At 39.9% G+C, this 17,500-nt stretch overlaps 1 protein-coding gene across 3 annotated transcripts in view; it reads right to left on the bottom strand.

Annotated features, from left to right (window-relative positions):
• The window catches only part of LOC143017791 (two pore potassium channel protein sup-9-like), a 1,051,580-nt gene that overhangs the window by 317 nt on the left and 1,033,763 nt on the right, over positions 1-17,500 (bottom strand). For all 3 annotated transcript variants that reach the window (XM_076172679.1, XM_076172680.1, XM_076172681.1), the window contains exons 3-5: positions 2,909-3,010; positions 1,161-1,312; positions 1-157 (exon numbers count right to left, since the gene is read on the bottom strand). The exon at positions 1-157 is cut by the window's left edge and continues 317 nt beyond it. In XM_076172679.1, coding sequence (XP_076028794.1) covers positions 1-157; positions 1,161-1,312; positions 2,909-3,010 — 411 coding nt within the window. The remainder of the gene's footprint in view (positions 158-1,160; positions 1,313-2,908; positions 3,011-17,500) is intronic.

The raw sequence follows: 17,500 nt of genomic DNA, 5'->3' as shown, positions 1-17,500 counted from the left end.
CATGAGCGTGGGAGAAAACGGCCGCTCCTCCGCAGACGTAGCCGATCATGAGGAGGAGGCACAGGGTCACAGGGACCGCGGGGGCATCCTGATCAGAGGAACCTCGGTCTTCCGGGCTGGCGCCTCCGCCGTCACCCTCGCCATTCCAGCTTTTGTCCTACGGGAAGAGGGAGCCTTTTAGACGAGAAATAAACAATGGGGTAACGTCCAGCCCATAAGGCAGGAGGGGAAAGAAAGGGAATTACAATTTGTCGCTTACTTGTCTTAATCTTAACCCTATGAAATACTTTACGCCTGTTGATATATGTTTTGGTAATATATTCCTTCCTCTACACGTTTGAATTTGATTCTATTCTTAGATAAGCTATGATTCTATTACTGTGGTAAGGTAATGTACAATCCTCCCTATTACAGACTATTGATCTCCAGGATAAAACAATTCCACAAAATCTAGACCTCCTTAGTCCAGAATTTGACCCTTGTATATGAGGGAGGAGGGTGAGGGGGGGGGAGTTGTAAGCTCCGTACCAGCCTACTGACCGCCGCGCGTGGTACAGAGCTTACAACCCCACCCTCACCTCACCCTCACCCTCCTCCGCCACCCCATTTTACCCCGCGCCTGAGTGATGCCATCTGACCACATTCCTTCTCTTTTCTGTAGCTTATAAGTCCCCTCTGTCCTCTGTCTTATGTACTTTCCTGAAGAGGGCTGCAGTTGATAGCCGAAATATAGGATTCTTCTTTATTCGAAGATTATTTTCTCCGACTGTGGGTTTCCTGTGTGTCATTTACAAATGTGCTACTACATTTATGTTTAGAATATATATATTACACACACACACACACACACACACACACATGTATATACATGTATGTATAAATACACATGTATATATATAATATATATATATATATATATATATATATATATATATTTGTATCAGTCTGGTAGGCCAGTGATACTGAGCTGAACAAATTCCATACACTTCAGTCAGGGATTAACCGGTTGAATGAAATAGTCTGGCATAAATCCAGAAATGTCTACATTACATATTTTTGGGTTCAGAAGATTCATGAAGTGGGGAGGGGGACATGTATGCTAAAGCTAATTTCGACCACTTCGTTCCAGGACAAATGTGTCAACTAAATCTTTGTCTCACCTTAAGTCCGTCGGTACTGGTAAACGGGGAGGGAGTGTGGTTACCACGGTGGAAGTGATGGTGTAAGTGATGATTGTGTAATCTTGCAGGTCTTCTTCCACAACGACAGACTCTCCACCACAACCATTTGAAGACTCTTGCCAATAAATCACCTGGAGAAGGAGGACAAGAGTGTAATATGACGTTATAGATGGGAAATATAATCAGCCTTTATTCAAATCACCTGGAGAAGGAGGACAAGAGTGTAATATGACGTTATAGATGGGAAATACAATCAGCCTTTATTCAAATTACTTTAGTAAAAATTTTTGCTTTATTTCATTGAAATGAAGGATAAAAGATTCCAGTTGAGAGGAAAATAGACACAGAAAACAAAAGTGAAAAAAGTGTATTCTTTTTCTCCTGTAACGCTGCAGGTCAAAGGTCATTTTTCTACTCACAAAGAGTTACAATAAGTTCCCGTGATAAAAACATGCCGACAGAAGACATTTCGGTTCATAAAAAAGATCGGATGAAAAAAGAAAGAAAAAAAAAAAATCTAAAATGTTTATCCAAGTGAATTGTGTGGCATTGGCTATGATGCTACTACTTTAGCTTCTGCTGTTGCTGGTTAAGCAGCTAGTGATGATAGTGGTCCCCCAGGGCCTCCCGGGGGAAGTCCCCCAGGACCTCCAGGAGTCTCCCCAGGGCCTCACGGGGGAGTACCCCAAGGGCCTTCGGAGGAGTCCCCCAGGGCCTCCCGGAGTACTCCAAGGCCTCCCGAGGAAGTCCTCCAGGGCCTTCGGAGGAGTCCCCCCTAGGGCCTACCGGAGGAGTCCCCCCAGGGCCTCCCGGAGGAGTCCCCCCCAGGGCCTCCCGGAGGAGTCCCCCCAGGGCCTCCCGGAGGAGTCCCCCCAGGGCCTCCCGGGGAAGTCCCCCAGGGCCTCCCGGGGAAGTCCCCCAGGGCCTCCCGGGGAAGTCCCCCAGGGCCTCCCAGGGAAGTCCCCCAGGGCCTCCCGGGGAAGTCCCCCAGGGCCTCCCGGGAAAAGTCCCCAGGGCCTCCCGGGAAAAGTCCCCCAGGGCCTCCCGGGAAAAGTCCCCCAGGGCCTCCCGGGAAAAGTCCCCCAGGGCCTCCCGGGGGGAAGTCACCCCAGGGCTTCCCGGGTGAAGTCGCCCAGGGCCTCCCGGGGGGAAAATTCCCCAGGGCCTCCCGGGGGGAAAATTCCCCAGGGCGTCCCGGGGGAAATCCCCCACGGCCTCTCGGGGGAGTCCCCCAGGGCCTCCCGGGGGAAGTAGCCCCGGGCCTCCCGGAGGAGTCCCCCCGGGTCTCCCGGAAGAGTCTACCGGGGTCTCCCGGAGGAGTCTCAAAAAATGTCTTGAAGAGCCTTCAAGATCTCGGGAATGAGTTCTCAAATTAGTCTTCAAGAGTAACAATTAACATGAAAAGCGTGATGTACACCATAGGTAGATAAGTAGGTAGGCAGGTACTAGCATATTAATACTATAATGATAATAACAATAAAAATAATCATGATAATGATGATAATGACGATAATAATCATAATAACAATAATCATAATAAAGATAATAATGATAATAATAATAATATTGATAATGATAATGCTACTACTACTACTACTACTACTAATGATAATGATAATTATAAAAATCATAGTAAGAAGAAGAACTACAACAATAACAACAACAATAATAAAAATGGAGTGCAGTTTATGTCTGTATATAATTGAATGGCCTTTTTATGGCTTTACCTATGGAGGAGAGGTAGAGGAGCATGAGCGGGATACCCAGAAGAGCGTATAGTATCGTGACGATCTTCCCGAGGATTGTCTGGGGAGCCACTGATCCGTAGCCTGAAAAAATACAAAAAGACGAAAATTATATTAGATGTATATAAATACACATACTAGAATATCACAACAAAGTTATGTCGGAGCATATTGGTGAAATAATAATAATGACCCACTTTCGGAGAATAAGAGAAGGTAAATAGATCCGTATATTTCGATCACTAACTGGGATCCTTTTTCACACATTTGCTGAAGAGGATTACAGTTAGTGATCAAATTATAAGGATCTTTATACTTTCACTTATTCTTCTCCGAAAGTGGGTCATTAGTATCATATATGAATATATACTAAAACGGAAACGGGCTTATGATGCGGAAACATAACAGATGTTTTAATTGTTCTGATATGTTAGAATTTAGTTATTCTTCGGCGATAACCAGGAATTCTGTCTTTCGGTACTATATTTCAATCAATCGGTAGAGTCAAAGCAAAGGAGAGAGTTAATGAGATTAATAAAACGGAGAGAGCTTTTTTTGAGTGGAAATTAATTGCAAGTCATAAAACACTGTTGCATGACTTGGGTCACTGAAATCTTCTATAGATTGGCATATTTACTCTATAGAACTTATACATTCACTAACTCATGCGGGGCATTATTTTGATGTCAAAATTTCACAGTTCATCCATCAAAATGTGAGAAACACTATCAACATTTAAGCTTGTATACACTTCAGTCAATTGAATTTCTACTCCCGTTCCCTACCTGGATCTGTTTTTTTACTTTTCCATTCACATTATTAACATTACTTTTCGTAAAAAAAAAAAAAAAAAAAAAAAAAAAAAAAAAAAAAAAAAAAAAAAATCATATATATATATATATATATATATATATATAGTTTGTTGTAGATTTTATCTTCCTGACTTAGGTGACCTTATGGTGACCCGATCGGAGGTAAATCAATTGTAAGAGGCTGGTAGAAAAGAAGGTAGAAAGTGGGGTAGAACACGGGTGTTACATTTTATGGGTTAGGTGTTAAATGATATGGCGAGCGAGTGAGTTGCCTAAGTTCGCTTTCCATTCTACGTAGGCAACAAAATTCTTATTTGTAAACAATGGCCGGGGGCTCGAATGAATTGCTAATATGGTATTCTTTGTAGCCTAAGTGAGATATACAGAGATTCGAGATTATCTAAGTAAACGATATTGCCATATAGACTTGTAACAACAAATATGATAAGTGAAAGGGTGGAGGAGAAAATTCAATTGGTTTACGATTGTAAGATCACGCCCTTTAGGGAGGATCTTAAATAAAAAGTTAAAAATCATTGGAAAAAAAAAAAATCACTACGTCACTGCAAAGCTCACGTGGGATCTTACATACGTGTTCTTGGGGTCCTTTGGAGCACGCTGTATAAGAATTAACGGAAGAAAGATACAGAAGAAAAAGATCTATATTCAATTATCCTATACAGAATGGTATGGTGAAGTGAGAAGTAGGAGCCTGTCAGTGAAAAGAACCAACCCTAAGACAGTGTAGAACTTGACAAAGTTGAATGATTGGAGGCAACAGGGCCTACGAACTAAATTATGCGAGTTGCTATATGCATAAGTGAGGACCACAAGGGCGACAGGAGTCGACAGGATGACAGTAGGAAGAGAGGAAACGATAGGAAACAAAGACGGTGATAACAAAAGAAACAAGGGGAGAAAATAAAGAAAATGACGAAAGGGGCAAAGGGGACAAAACAATACAAGAACCCTTTTCTTAAGACAAGACTATGACATTCTATGGGAAGTTTTGGTCAAGCAGACACGATATCTCCTTCGATGAGATGGGGAGCTTTCGAGGATTCCGACTAGATTATATTATTTTCTTTCTTTCTGTTAGAATTCAAATTAAAAGAAAAGTAAAACATTTATGCTAGGAAGCTATTAGAAACAAATAAGCCATCGCATTTGCATTGCGTGCTCAGACAGATGACAGTCATCGAAAGGTGTGGCTAATCAAACTCGGTCCAAAACAGTTAATATGCAGGGTGGAGACCCAGCCCGTAGTATGATTCATATTCAAAACCTCCTTTACTCTTGCAGGGCTCTATTCAGTATTTTACTCTAACTCATCTAAAGGGCCTTCTAAAGCGTGGCATTCAGTCATTACAACGTGGTTACCTACAAGTGAGGGGGTTGCGTGGAAAAGGTGTTAGGAAAACACGGGTTGGATCAGGGACACTAGTTTACTGACGTTTCGACTACAAGTCTTTTTCAGGGTGACATGAATGTGGATCAGCATTAGTAAACTAATGTTCATGATCCAAGCCGGGTTTCCTTACCACCTTTTCCAAACAACTGGATAGACTTCTATCCAATACTGGGCCTTTAACGTTATGAAATCAGGTGATCTCTTGTGTTGTGAATGTTGATCAGCGTTAATAGACTAGTGTTCATGATCCAAGACGGGTTTCCTTACCACCTTTTCCAAACAACTGGATAGACTTCGATCCAATACTGGGCCATTAACGTTATGGAATCAGGCGATCTCTTGTGTTTCTGACTCCCTGAGTGCCGGGAACACACATTCTCCACATTACTTTCCTATCCCAACCAATGCATATCACTTCCCCATCCATTTCTAGAAGCCATCACCATTCTTTCATTTATCAAGTCCAGACTCCCAACCCATATATGTTTGTGTGGTTATGGCGTTCATATAGTGCAGTTAGGAACTTGATGTATAATTTCAATTTCAAATACCACCCGTTGATATAACCAGGCCCCAGCGGTGGCAAAAATAAGTTATGTACGGGAGAACTGGAGAGAGTCCAAACAAAGAGAAGAAAGATTGGGAAGGACTGAGGAAAGTGAGAGGGAATAGAAAGAGGAAGAGAGAGGGAGGAAGAGAGAGGGAGGAAGAGAGAGGGAGGAAGAGAGAGGGAGGAAGAGAGAGGGAGGAAGAGAGAGGGAGGAAGAGAGAGGGAGGAAGAGAGAGGGAGGAAGAAGGAGGTGGCGTCGGAAACAGAAGGAAGAAATGATGGTGAAGACAACATCACCTTCAGTATTAATACCAGTCTCGTCGGAGTTCAAACTGCTAGAAGCTCTCAGGGCCTTGATCATTCTAAAAGCTCGCAACAACAAAGGAGTAATTATCATTTATGCTGTACACTAAAAACACCACAACCATATGCACAGCCAGCGCCAATACTTCCAATACTATTGGTACTATCAATCCCCTTACCACTAGTAGTATTACTATCGCCACCACTACAAACACCACCATAACAACACCATCTGAAACACCACCAACAAAATCCACACTAGTACTACCATTAGAACCATCACCGCACTCGATGCCAACACCACCTCTTTTCATCACCACAACCACGACATTCACCGCCACTATCACAATAATTGTTGTACAGTAAGTGCCGGACAAGTTCGAATCCCTTCACACCTTAAAATTACCCAACGCTCGTCGTAATAAAGTTATCTTAAGAAAATGATACTGATAAAGGAGACAAATCTTACAATTGTGCTTTGTCACCGAGAACTCAATTGAAACCTCCCACGAGATTAGCGTAATATGAATTAAACATACCTTTAAAAACTAATCTGAAAACAAAGTTAAAAGCGTTTAGATAAGAAAATAATCAAGAAAACAATAGCAGTTGTAACATTAAAGATCAAAAACCAATAGATGTGGAGGAAAAGCTTGATTCAGGTAAAGAGATATTGTTGACTTACGAGTTAAACACCATATGAGGACGGAGCCTTTATTTGTACGACGTTTAGTATTGAAAAAGTTGTAATAAGCGAAACGTCGTACAAATAAAGGCTCCGTCCTCATATGGTGTTTAACTCGTCAGTCTTGTTGGCAATTGCTACTTTCATGAAATTTGTTGACTTAGTCTTGTTGCATGCAATGAAGGTCTGAAAGGAGGAGAAAAGAAAAATGTTGCAACGGATGGCCAATTGAGGGAAGAAAGCATAAAAGAAAGAAATAAAAGGTTGGAAGGAAGGACCAGAAGGAAGGGAGGGAGAATGTAATAAACAAACAAATGAAGGAAGAAATAGATTAATGAATAAATGGATAGATAAATGAAGGGAGGAGGAACTGAAGAAAGGGAGGAAGGACAGGAACAAGGAAGAGGTGGAGGGAAGAAGGAAAGGAAGAAAATAGGGAAAGACGGAAAAGGGAGGAAAGACAAAAATAAAGATGAAAAAGAAAACAAAGAAATAGAAAACGGAGAGAGAGGAAGGAAGGAAAGAGAGGGAAAAGAAAGGAGGATGGGATAGAAAAAGAAACGAGGGAGTCAAAGAAGGAAGGAAAAAAATGAGATATAAAAAGAGGAAAGACGGAATGAAGAAAGGAAGAAAAAGGAAATAGTATTGTAAGGTGTACTTAACCTTACCGAGAAGATGATCTTTACCTTATGTGTAAAAAATAGTGTCAATCAAATTGGAACTCACTTGACAACTGCAACAGTCAAAATATCAAAAGGTAATAGAAATACAAGCTCAACCCATCATATGGTTATTAAAAGATTTTTTGTTTTAAAAGTTATGTACCTCAATGGGTTTACATTTTTCTGTGTATACAAGTATGTTAGGTGAAAGTGAACTGAAAGAACATTTACGGTAGTATGATTGAATAAATCTCTGGGTAGGTAGGTATAAGTCAATTATTTTTTTCATTTGCTCCATACATCATTGGCGCTATTTTAGTATGTGGCCTACGAATTTTTTTCTCTGGTATAGTATGTGGCCTACCTATTCAACGCACCGAGGAACGCACCCAGCTCTGCAGGTTAGGTTAGGTTAGGTTAGGTTAGGTTAGGTTAGGTTAGGTTAGGTTAGGTTAGGTTAGGTTAGGTTAGGTTAGGTTAGGGTAGGGTAGGTTAGGTTAGGTTAGGTTAGGTTTAAATGAATTTTTTTAAAAGTATTTTTGTTTGTTTTAATTTTTTTCTGAGGCAGGACACATTCAAATAGGGTAGGCCACACACTAAACCAGTTTCAGAAAGGTAGGCCACATACTAAAACGGCACAACATAATTTTGAGCAAATGCACGCTGAATTTTGTCATCCAGTATACAGCCACCCAAAACTTAGACCTTGATCTTCGTTTAAGAGACCTGGAGTCTAAGCGGTTTCCCTTCCCTTTACGTTGGTTCGAGGGTTGCAAATAGGACCTCCATTGACTCCAAAAGAAGCAAATCATCATCTGCAAAGAAGAGATCGGTGGGCTTCGTGTTGCCAATGGACGTTCCGCCATATCACTGGTTGATAATTCTCCAATTCCCAGCCCATACAGATGTTGAAAAGTGTTGATCAAGGACGTACCCTTGCCTCACACCTGGATTAACAGGAAAGAAGATGGACACTCCTCCTCTATGATTTACAGTATCCACTGTCTCAAAGTCTAAGACAGATAACAAGTCAAAAATCTTTACAGGAATTCAACGGATCCACTGTAGATCTTAGAGCACCCCTACAATGCACTGAGTCAAACGTTTTCTTGAGACTGACTTGCTGCAACAAGAGTGAAATACTTATCACAACTTAAGTAAATTGTTTGATGGTAGCCAGAATAGACGTAAAGGACACTCCCAAATGAAGTTGACCAAAGTTTGAAGATGCAAGATTCATCAGACCCCTCTGAGTCGTGTCACTAGTTGTAGACTGAGTCACCATTGTGGCTACCACTCTGGAATTAACGTGTGGTCCTTCATCTTATGTAGCACATAGCATTTGTATGTCAGTGATTCAAAATAACATTTCCATCTTCTTCGGGAGCAAAGATTGCAAAATCCAATCAGTGCTGCCTTTTATCTTGCTTTTCATTTTCACGTTTATTTCAATTTTACTCATGAACGTCATAGTCCCCCACCCCACCCCCACCCCCAGTTCCTCCTCGTCCTCCTCCTCCTCCTCCTCCTCCTCCTCCTCCTCCTCCTCGTCCTCTTCTTCCATCTCCATTTTCTCTCCCTTTTCTCTTTCCGCTTATTTGATCCCCTTGCTCTACTCAGAAACGCTATTTCCCTTTTTCTTTCCATAGTAAGCTCTTACCAATTTACCTCTGTATATTTTACTGCTCTGTCTGTAGTTTGACATTAACAGAAAAGTAATCCAGCTACATTCCCCTTGGGCATTTTGATTATAAAAAAGAAAAGAAAAGAAAAGAAAATATATATGTAATTGTGTGTGTGTGTGTGTGTGTGTGTGTGTGTGTATGTATGTGTGTATGTGTATGTGTGTGTGTGTGTGTGTGTGTGCATGTGTATGTGTGTGTGTGTGTGTGTGTGTGTGTGTGTGTGTGTGTGTGTGTGTGTGTGTGTGTGTGTGTGTGTGTGTGTGTTTTTCTAATTGTAGCTGTGATCATGGAGTTCCGTATCTATATCCCTATCTTTCAGTTTTTGCCTCAATTTCATATATGCTCTTGGCTTGGATTAGATTTTTATTTTCTAAACTATTCTAAATCTTTAAACAATCTATCCTGTTGTTCATTAACCATCAGTAGATCATTTGTGCCTATATATTTTTTTTTCTGTTTTTAGATATCATTATCTTTGCTCTTTCAACTGCACTTCCTATTTGTGTGGTAACAACACCACTGTTGCATTGTCCAATGTGTGGTGATGTACACTTTCAATTATTTTGTCTTCAATCATGTCCTCATCCAAGTAATGAAGTGCGACTCTAATATTCATTAGGAATTTATGTCTCTCCTGTTACTCTATCTGTATGGGTTCCAACGACAGATCATCTCTAATCAAGACCCCTAAATCCCCTTCATCCTCTGCTTTTGTGAATAATTAATTCATCTTCTATTCTATAAATCCTCGTCGGTCTGTTTTTACTTTGTTCCATTCCCGAGACTTTTCATTCCTTTGTATTGAATTTCATCTTCTACTTCCTGTTTCATTCTTCCTGGAGCTATTTACAACCTTCTTTTCGCCTTTTAGATTTTTCATACCCTCTTTAGCATTTGTAAATAAGTTGCGTAACTACCTATTCCATTCACCATATCATTGATATATACTAGGAGCATTTCTGGTGTAGGAATCGAGACCTGTGGTACTCTCTTTCTTTAATCCAACATTTCATCTTTTGCTACTGTTTGCATACGTCTATTATTCAAAAAAATCCCTCGTCCATGCCAATGTACCTACATTAAGTCCTCCGACTTGATCAACTTCCATATTTATCTTTTGTATTCCCATTTTGTTCAGAGACCTTTTTTTAGGTCTTGGTACACACAACTTACCCAAACCTCTTTCTCATGCAGAACATCGATCGTTCTGAAACAAAAACTTAGCAGGTTGGTGACACATAACTTTCCTTTTTCCTTGGATTTAACTTAGACAAATTTAGGTTTAAATGGACGAGTTCAGGTTTAAGAAGGAAATAATAAAAAACTGGTGTATACATTCTCGTACACATTCTGGCTACAGTGTAGATTAAGATCTATAGTTCGGTTGTTCCTTCCTCTTTTGAATATTGGTACTACATTTACAGGTCTCCAGTCCGGTGGCACCTTCTCTTTCAATGAACATGTAGTCAGGTGGTATATTCTATCTGGTAATTTTATTTATGTATTTATTTATCTATCTATCTATATCTATCTATCTATCTATCCAATTTGAGACTCCATATGGTTCTAAAGATTTCCTTTTCCCCGGGTTCTCGAGAAATGCAATCACTTTACGTATTTCTACTTTTGTGTAGGTGAAAGAAAATATAGAGCAAAAAAGTTCGGCTTATTTTATCGGTGATAACCAGCGTTTCTATCCTAAGGGACAATATCATGCCGAAGAAGTGAAGTCAGAGGTGGTAAATGAGAGATTTAAGAAATTTAGTAGAAGTGAGGAAGAATAGAACTTAAGAATTATCGTAATTTTTCTTTGAGTGGAGATAAGTTTCCAACCATAATAGAATACTCTGATATGCAGGAGCGCAACTAAAACATCTAAAATAATGAAAGCATAAAACATATGTTATCAAATTCTCCATACGGGAAAAATATATATTATTTTTTATCTTGCCGTCGATGTAGATAATATCTTGAATAATACATAAAGTCAAAATTGGTAGTGGAAAGATTTATGCTCTGTTCACACTAGCGGTTTAAACCGCGCGGAAACCGCGGCGGTATGGCTGTTGTTTGTGAACGCCTCAACTGCTGGTGTGAACAGGGCTTTAGGGAGTAGAGTAGAGGTGAGGGATGGTAAAAGTTAAGCGGTCAGCATTATTCTTTGAACGAAGATTAGTTTCTAATAAGAAAATAATGGATCATGCCTCTGGTCCGTAGGGGATTCACTAGAGCCCCCTCTTTAATACGAGTCAAATATTCGCGCGCAAATTGGCTGCCTGACGTACGATGATGCATCACAATACGCGCATTATAAAATATAAAGTTACAACTGTCATGTTCGTTTTCTTTCAGCCAGAATGTTTGTAACCACTGAAAAAGTGATCAAGCCTGTTCACAGAATGAAAGGGTTACTTAGCTACGACTACAAAATAAACATAATGAAGATGCCGATGTTGGCACTCTCGTATACTCAATCGCACCTCATGACGCTTTCGTAGACATCATCGTATAAGAAGAGGTTAGTATTATGATTATATAAAACATATGCGTTCAATACCCCGCACGGAGAAAAATAAAATGCATAAGGCATGGTAAGATTTAAGGAAGGAACATCAACGAAGAAAATGACAAAATTATTTCGAGAATAACTTGAAAGTCAAACAAGGAATCTACAGGAATCAAAAATGTAAATAGTAGAGTTGGAAATGTATGAACGAAAAATTAAGGAAGAAAAAGGGGGAAACGTTGAAGAAAAAGGAGGAAAAAGAAAATAAAAAACAAGTAAAAAAAATCTAAGAAGAGAAAAAATAAAGATAAAGAAAAGATTAAAAAATGATAATAAAGAAGTATATGGGTTTTAAGAGTTTGTATGAGTTGCGAGTCTTTGCCTGTACCAGTGCTAACTCGATCTGCATACGAAAATTGAGAAAAATTAGGACCTGGAGACCAGAAGGGCAACTTGAATTGAAGGAGGGAGAAGGCCGGTGGAAAGTGAGGGTGGAGAAAGGGTGAGGGTGAGGGTGAGGCGAAGAGGAATACGGGGGAAAGAAAATTGAGGGGAAAGATGTGGACGATGTGGAGGATGGTGACGAGAAGGTTGAACATGAGAAAGAGGAATATGAGGAGGAGGAAGAGGAGGAAGAGAAGGTTGTAGAGGACAAAGGCGAGAGAGAGGGACAGGAGGAAGAAAATATATGAGGGAGGAGAAGTAAAAAGGAGAAAACGATCAAGATGAGGAGGTAGAGGAGGCAGAGCACTAGCAAAAAGAAAAGGTGGAGAGGCATAAGGGAGGACCAGAACCGTGTCCATATAAGGGCAGTTTCATTTGCTTCCCTAAGGTCTTGGTCGGAGCAATGGAGACTCAATGGACATTCCCGGAGGACGTGGACCATCGTCTGTACTTCGCCACAGGGACATTGGGGGCTATTATGTTAAAGGGAGATGGAGACTTCATGGGGAGAAGTGCTGGGGGCGGGGGGGGATATATGCAAGTGAGGAGCTGCAGAAATCAGAGAGTGGGGAGGAACAGAGGAAGAGAAAATGAGGAACAAGCATTAAGGCATATAGAAACAAGTAACAACGTGTGCGTGTGAATGCATACGTGCGTGTATGAGTGTGTGTGTGTGTGAATGTGTGTGTGTGTGTGTGTGTGTGTGTGTGTGTGTGTGTGTGTGATTTTGTGTGAGTGTGTGTGTGTGTGTGTGTGTGTGTGTGTGTGTGTGTGTGTGTGTGTGTGTGTGTGTTTCATAATTTGTAATCTTTATTACCGTTACTATTATCCTTATTATAAGCCATACTAAATGAAAAAACAATATCAAAGGAATTTTTTAAGGTACTTTTAACCTCTTCATTGAGAAAGACGTCTTCAGATGAAAGGAATCGTCTGGTTTTCAATTTGAACAAAGAGTTCACGGTGTGAATCGGTGCTTGGCGCTGTCATTCAGTAAAGATAAAATCATCTCATAGCCTTGGAAGATATACTCGAGTGACGTGGAGCCGTGGTAGACTAATATACCTCGAAAATACATACATACATATACCAAAGGCTTTTTTCCCCTTATAAGGGAGGTAGCCAAAAAAAAACAAACAAATGATAACAAATACAGTGTTTTGGAAGAAAGTCAAACATAAGTACACATGGGAGAGGGTGATGGATGGAAGTGTGGTAGATAGTGTCAATGGACTATAAGAACATAAGAATGAAGGAGACTAGGCATAAAAACCAGTCCCACCCATTCCATCCCCTATCATACTTTACTCACCTCCACCCTCTTCTCTCCCTCTTATCTTGGCACCTCCTGGATGACGGGTCATCCCTGCATCTCGCCCACTGCCCTGGGTCAGAAGCAGTGTCACAAGATACAGCACATCCACAGCAAGGCCGCTTCGTTAAATCGACAACCCCCTCTCTCCGTCCCCCCATGCAGAAAAGGAGAGTTTCCCCTGTGGTGGGGGGAAAGAATACTGCCACTAAGTCTTCCCACTACCTCGAAAAGATATTGGCAAAACACTTCAATTTTCCATTACTTCCCAAGCACGAACTATCATATACGAGTTGAGGACACGTACTCGGCCATAGGAATATATAAACGTTATAGAACATTTGTTCTATTGATAACAACCGCCCATTAGCATTTAAATGAGCGACCGGTCCTGAAATGTGGGAATATTATACGAGAAGAGTTAACACAAAAACGAGAGTTTGGAACACTTCTGGAAATGTCCATGTACACCACATTAGTTAACCCATTCTCAACCAGGATTGCAAAGGGATGATGGAGGTGGAGAGCTGTTCTAACCGAACAAAATGTTTTGACACTATTCAGAAATATATATATATATATATACATATATATATATATATATATATATATATATAATATGTGTGTGTGTGTGTGTGTGTGTGTGTTTGTGTATATGTGTGTATAAACATATAAACATATGTATGTATATATATATATATATATATATATATATATATATATATATATACATATATATATATGCAAGGTTGACCACGAAGAAAAACTATTAAAACAGCGCTGTCGTGTATTCACTGAAGATGTGAATACACGAAAGCGCTCTGCTTTAATAGTTTTTCTTCGTGGTCAACCTTGCATTTTCAAGAACACACGCTCCCAGTGTTTTTCCTGCACACACACACACACACACACACACACACACACACACACACACACACACACACACACACACACACACATATATATAATATATATATATTTACATATATATATATATATACATATATATATATATATATATATATATATAGATATTATATATTCATCATCTGATGCCAGCCAGGATAAAATCTTGTGAGGGTGGTGAATGGGAGTGGAATATGTGGGGATGAAATGGGTGGGAGTGAATTTTATGCTTTTTTTTTTTTTTGGCTACCTTCCTTGTCAGTGGGAAAAAGCCTTTGGTATATGTAAGTACTCTAAACGTTAATGTTAATACTTTCCGATCAATCACTATCCTTTTTATTGCAAGTTACTCTGTCAGCTGAACAAAACCGCCTGTCATTAGTAAGAATGAAAACCTACGAAGAACATATCCGGGTCCAAGAGACTCCTTAACTGCGGACAGTGTGCCACAGAAACGAACTGGATAATCTGGTGTAAGCAAAATCAATGGGGGAAAATCCTACCCGGTGCGGCATGCGATAATTGGAGATAAACCACCCTTTGTGGACATTTCGCCCACGGACGTTTGGGCCAGCATTCTCATCCTTTCCCAGTGTCCAATCCCCCCCCCTTCTCCTCCTCCTCTTCCTTCCCCCCCCCCTTTTCTCTCCCCGTTCCCTCCTTTCCCCTTATTTAATCTCAAGCATTTGTATCTCAACTTGTACTTGAAAAAGCTGTAATAAGCGAAACGTCGTACAAATAAAGGCTCCGTCCTCATATGGTGTTTATCTCGTCAATTTGAGATAAGTTGTAGCACTTTCCTTGCCGAGACGGTACCCCAGAGATAGGTATAATATTCTGGTGACAGCCAAAGATAAAGAAAAAAGTACATTTATTTTATATGATTTATTTGTTTGTTTGTTATTATTTGTCTGATTGTTTATCATTATTTCTTTGATTATCATCTACTATTATTTATCTGCTAATTTATCATTATTTACTATTTACTTGTTTGTTTATTATTTAACCTTACATATTTATTTATTAATTTTTATTATTATTATCTATATTATCATATTATTTATTTATTTATTATTATTGTTGTTGTTGTTGTTGTTATTATTATCATCATTATTATTATCATTATTATCTTATTTATTTAAATATTTTTGTTTGCATCAGACCTAGTTATGGACCAAAAGGTCCCCTGTCGGCATGCTCCTCCTTTGTAATCCTTTTGTAATCCTTTGTAGTATACAGAAGAGATACCAAACGTCTTCAGATACGTAGTACCTTTCGTGTCAGTCCCTCCATTAAAGACGGGTTTAATCTTATCTCCATTAACTTCTTCAGTACAGAGTTGTGCTTATTCCCTTAATCTGCCGCAAGATTGCTTCGTTCATCTCCTTGGCATCCTCCTTGTAAGGAAAAGAAAAGGGGATGGCATTTTCATTGCGGTGTTATACTTTTAAGATTAATCCTGGTTCCTGCCAGTCAAATGAGTTGGTGTCGTGACTGGGCAACACTAAGCTTAGACACGGGAAGGATGGAGACGCACATTTCGTTAAGTGTACGATTCCGAGTTGGATATGAACAAGAAACAAGTTTCAAACTATGGCATTGTGCTAAAGGGGTTAATCAATGGATTACTAAGCTCTCTAAATGAATAAAATCACCTGGCGTCAAACAGGTTGACATCGATGTAGCAATTGCGTGAAGTGAGAAGATGAATTATTTGCGATATTTTTAACAGCTCAAAGTGTGGCTTTCCCTGTACGTGAATAAAAGCGTTTGGTGTCGTCGATTAAAACAACGTTTCAAAATGTTCCATCATTAACCTGAATAGTATTTGTAAAAGATGGGGTACAAATTGAATAGTTAGGGAGTTTGTGTAGAGATCTAAAGATCCCAGGTCCTACACTATCACTCAGACAATGCTTTGCGTCACTTTTCGATATTCTTTCCTTTCGATCATTTCTAAGAGAAATCTTAAGCCCTTATATATCACAACGAACACCACAGTCGGACGAAAGAAAGAGTTTAGTAAGCGAAACTATATATTTCGATTGCTAACTGCAATCCTCTTAAGTATGTGTAAGTTATGATTTACAAATGTGTCACTACATTTCTCACCAGCCATTATATATATATCACAGATACGAGCCTTCCTCTTCCACGTCTTCGTTATTTCTATCACCTTCATCGTCACCGTGTTTCCCATCGCGACATAACTGTTTTCTTGCCTTTTGGTAACCACCGTCTTGAATTTCAAGCCTTCACATTCATCTTCCTTGTCGCCTTCTACTACTGAGGCAACGCTACGTATTGATTTACTTCAAACTCGAAATGTCAAGTGGATTAAAGGATTCTTCTTTGCATCGTAGCCTTGCTTGATTACATTCATATTTCAATATTTGTCAGAACCTTTAATTCCTCCAGTCTGATTTTTTACCTCCATTTTTTACCTGTATTGTGTGGATCAGTTTTTGTCGCATTCTCAGAACATCGCTGAATGTACTATATTATATTGAAGTCTTTGTCTCAGGTTTTATTTTTTTTCTTTATCGACCCCAAATAACCCCAATTGGGGTGAAAAATCCCAAAGCGTCTTCTTGGTCAAAATGGTGGAGTCCAGAATGTCTTCCTAAAATAAAAACTCATTCAATCCCATGCATGATTCAGATAAAACTCACAATGCATCAATGGGCTTCATGATTCCACAAAGAAAGCTTGCTTGGAAGCTTTTGGTCAGATCACAGCAACCCAGACTAAGATCCATTCAACAGAATAGATAATTGCATGGCAAGGAACAATCAGTGCCACAAATAAAAATAGGGTAAGAGCCTTCTCGTGTCCAGCAATTTATTTTTTATTTCGCGTCATGATGGCTCTGATGGTGAGGGGACTCCCTTATGTATTGTAGATGCGTAAATGATGGAAGCAACTTGTTGTGCGTCCCTAAAAGTAGCAAAAGCTTATCAGCCAATCAGAGCGCCGAGCCGGGAGATCATCCAATAGGAGCGTCGGGTCGGAGTTGGAATCTGTGTAGAGACGGGAGGCTGATTTCGAGTTGGAGCTGTATGCTAATTTTTGGTTTGTTGGTATACATGTATACGGCATCTGCTGTTCTTAATCGATTTCTGTCGGGTGCTCTAGATAATTTTGGTTGCATTCAATCCGCCGTGAGTGATATTGTCGTTTGATTGCACCATCCTGAAGTCGAGATGTTAAATTCCGTGATAGGGTGTTCGTGGTGTAGCCGATATAGGTAGAAGTAAGACGACTGCAGTCGCCATTAGTATATGTTTACATATACACC

Source organism: Oratosquilla oratoria, chromosome 33 (assembly GCF_046742065.1).
Source record: "Oratosquilla oratoria isolate Oo_2021 chromosome 33, ASM4674206v1, whole genome shotgun sequence".
Lineage (NCBI taxonomy): Eukaryota > Metazoa > Arthropoda > Malacostraca > Stomatopoda > Squillidae > Oratosquilla > Oratosquilla oratoria.
Note: the sequence above shows the minus strand (reverse complement) of the source record. Positions and strands in the feature narration are given on the sequence as shown.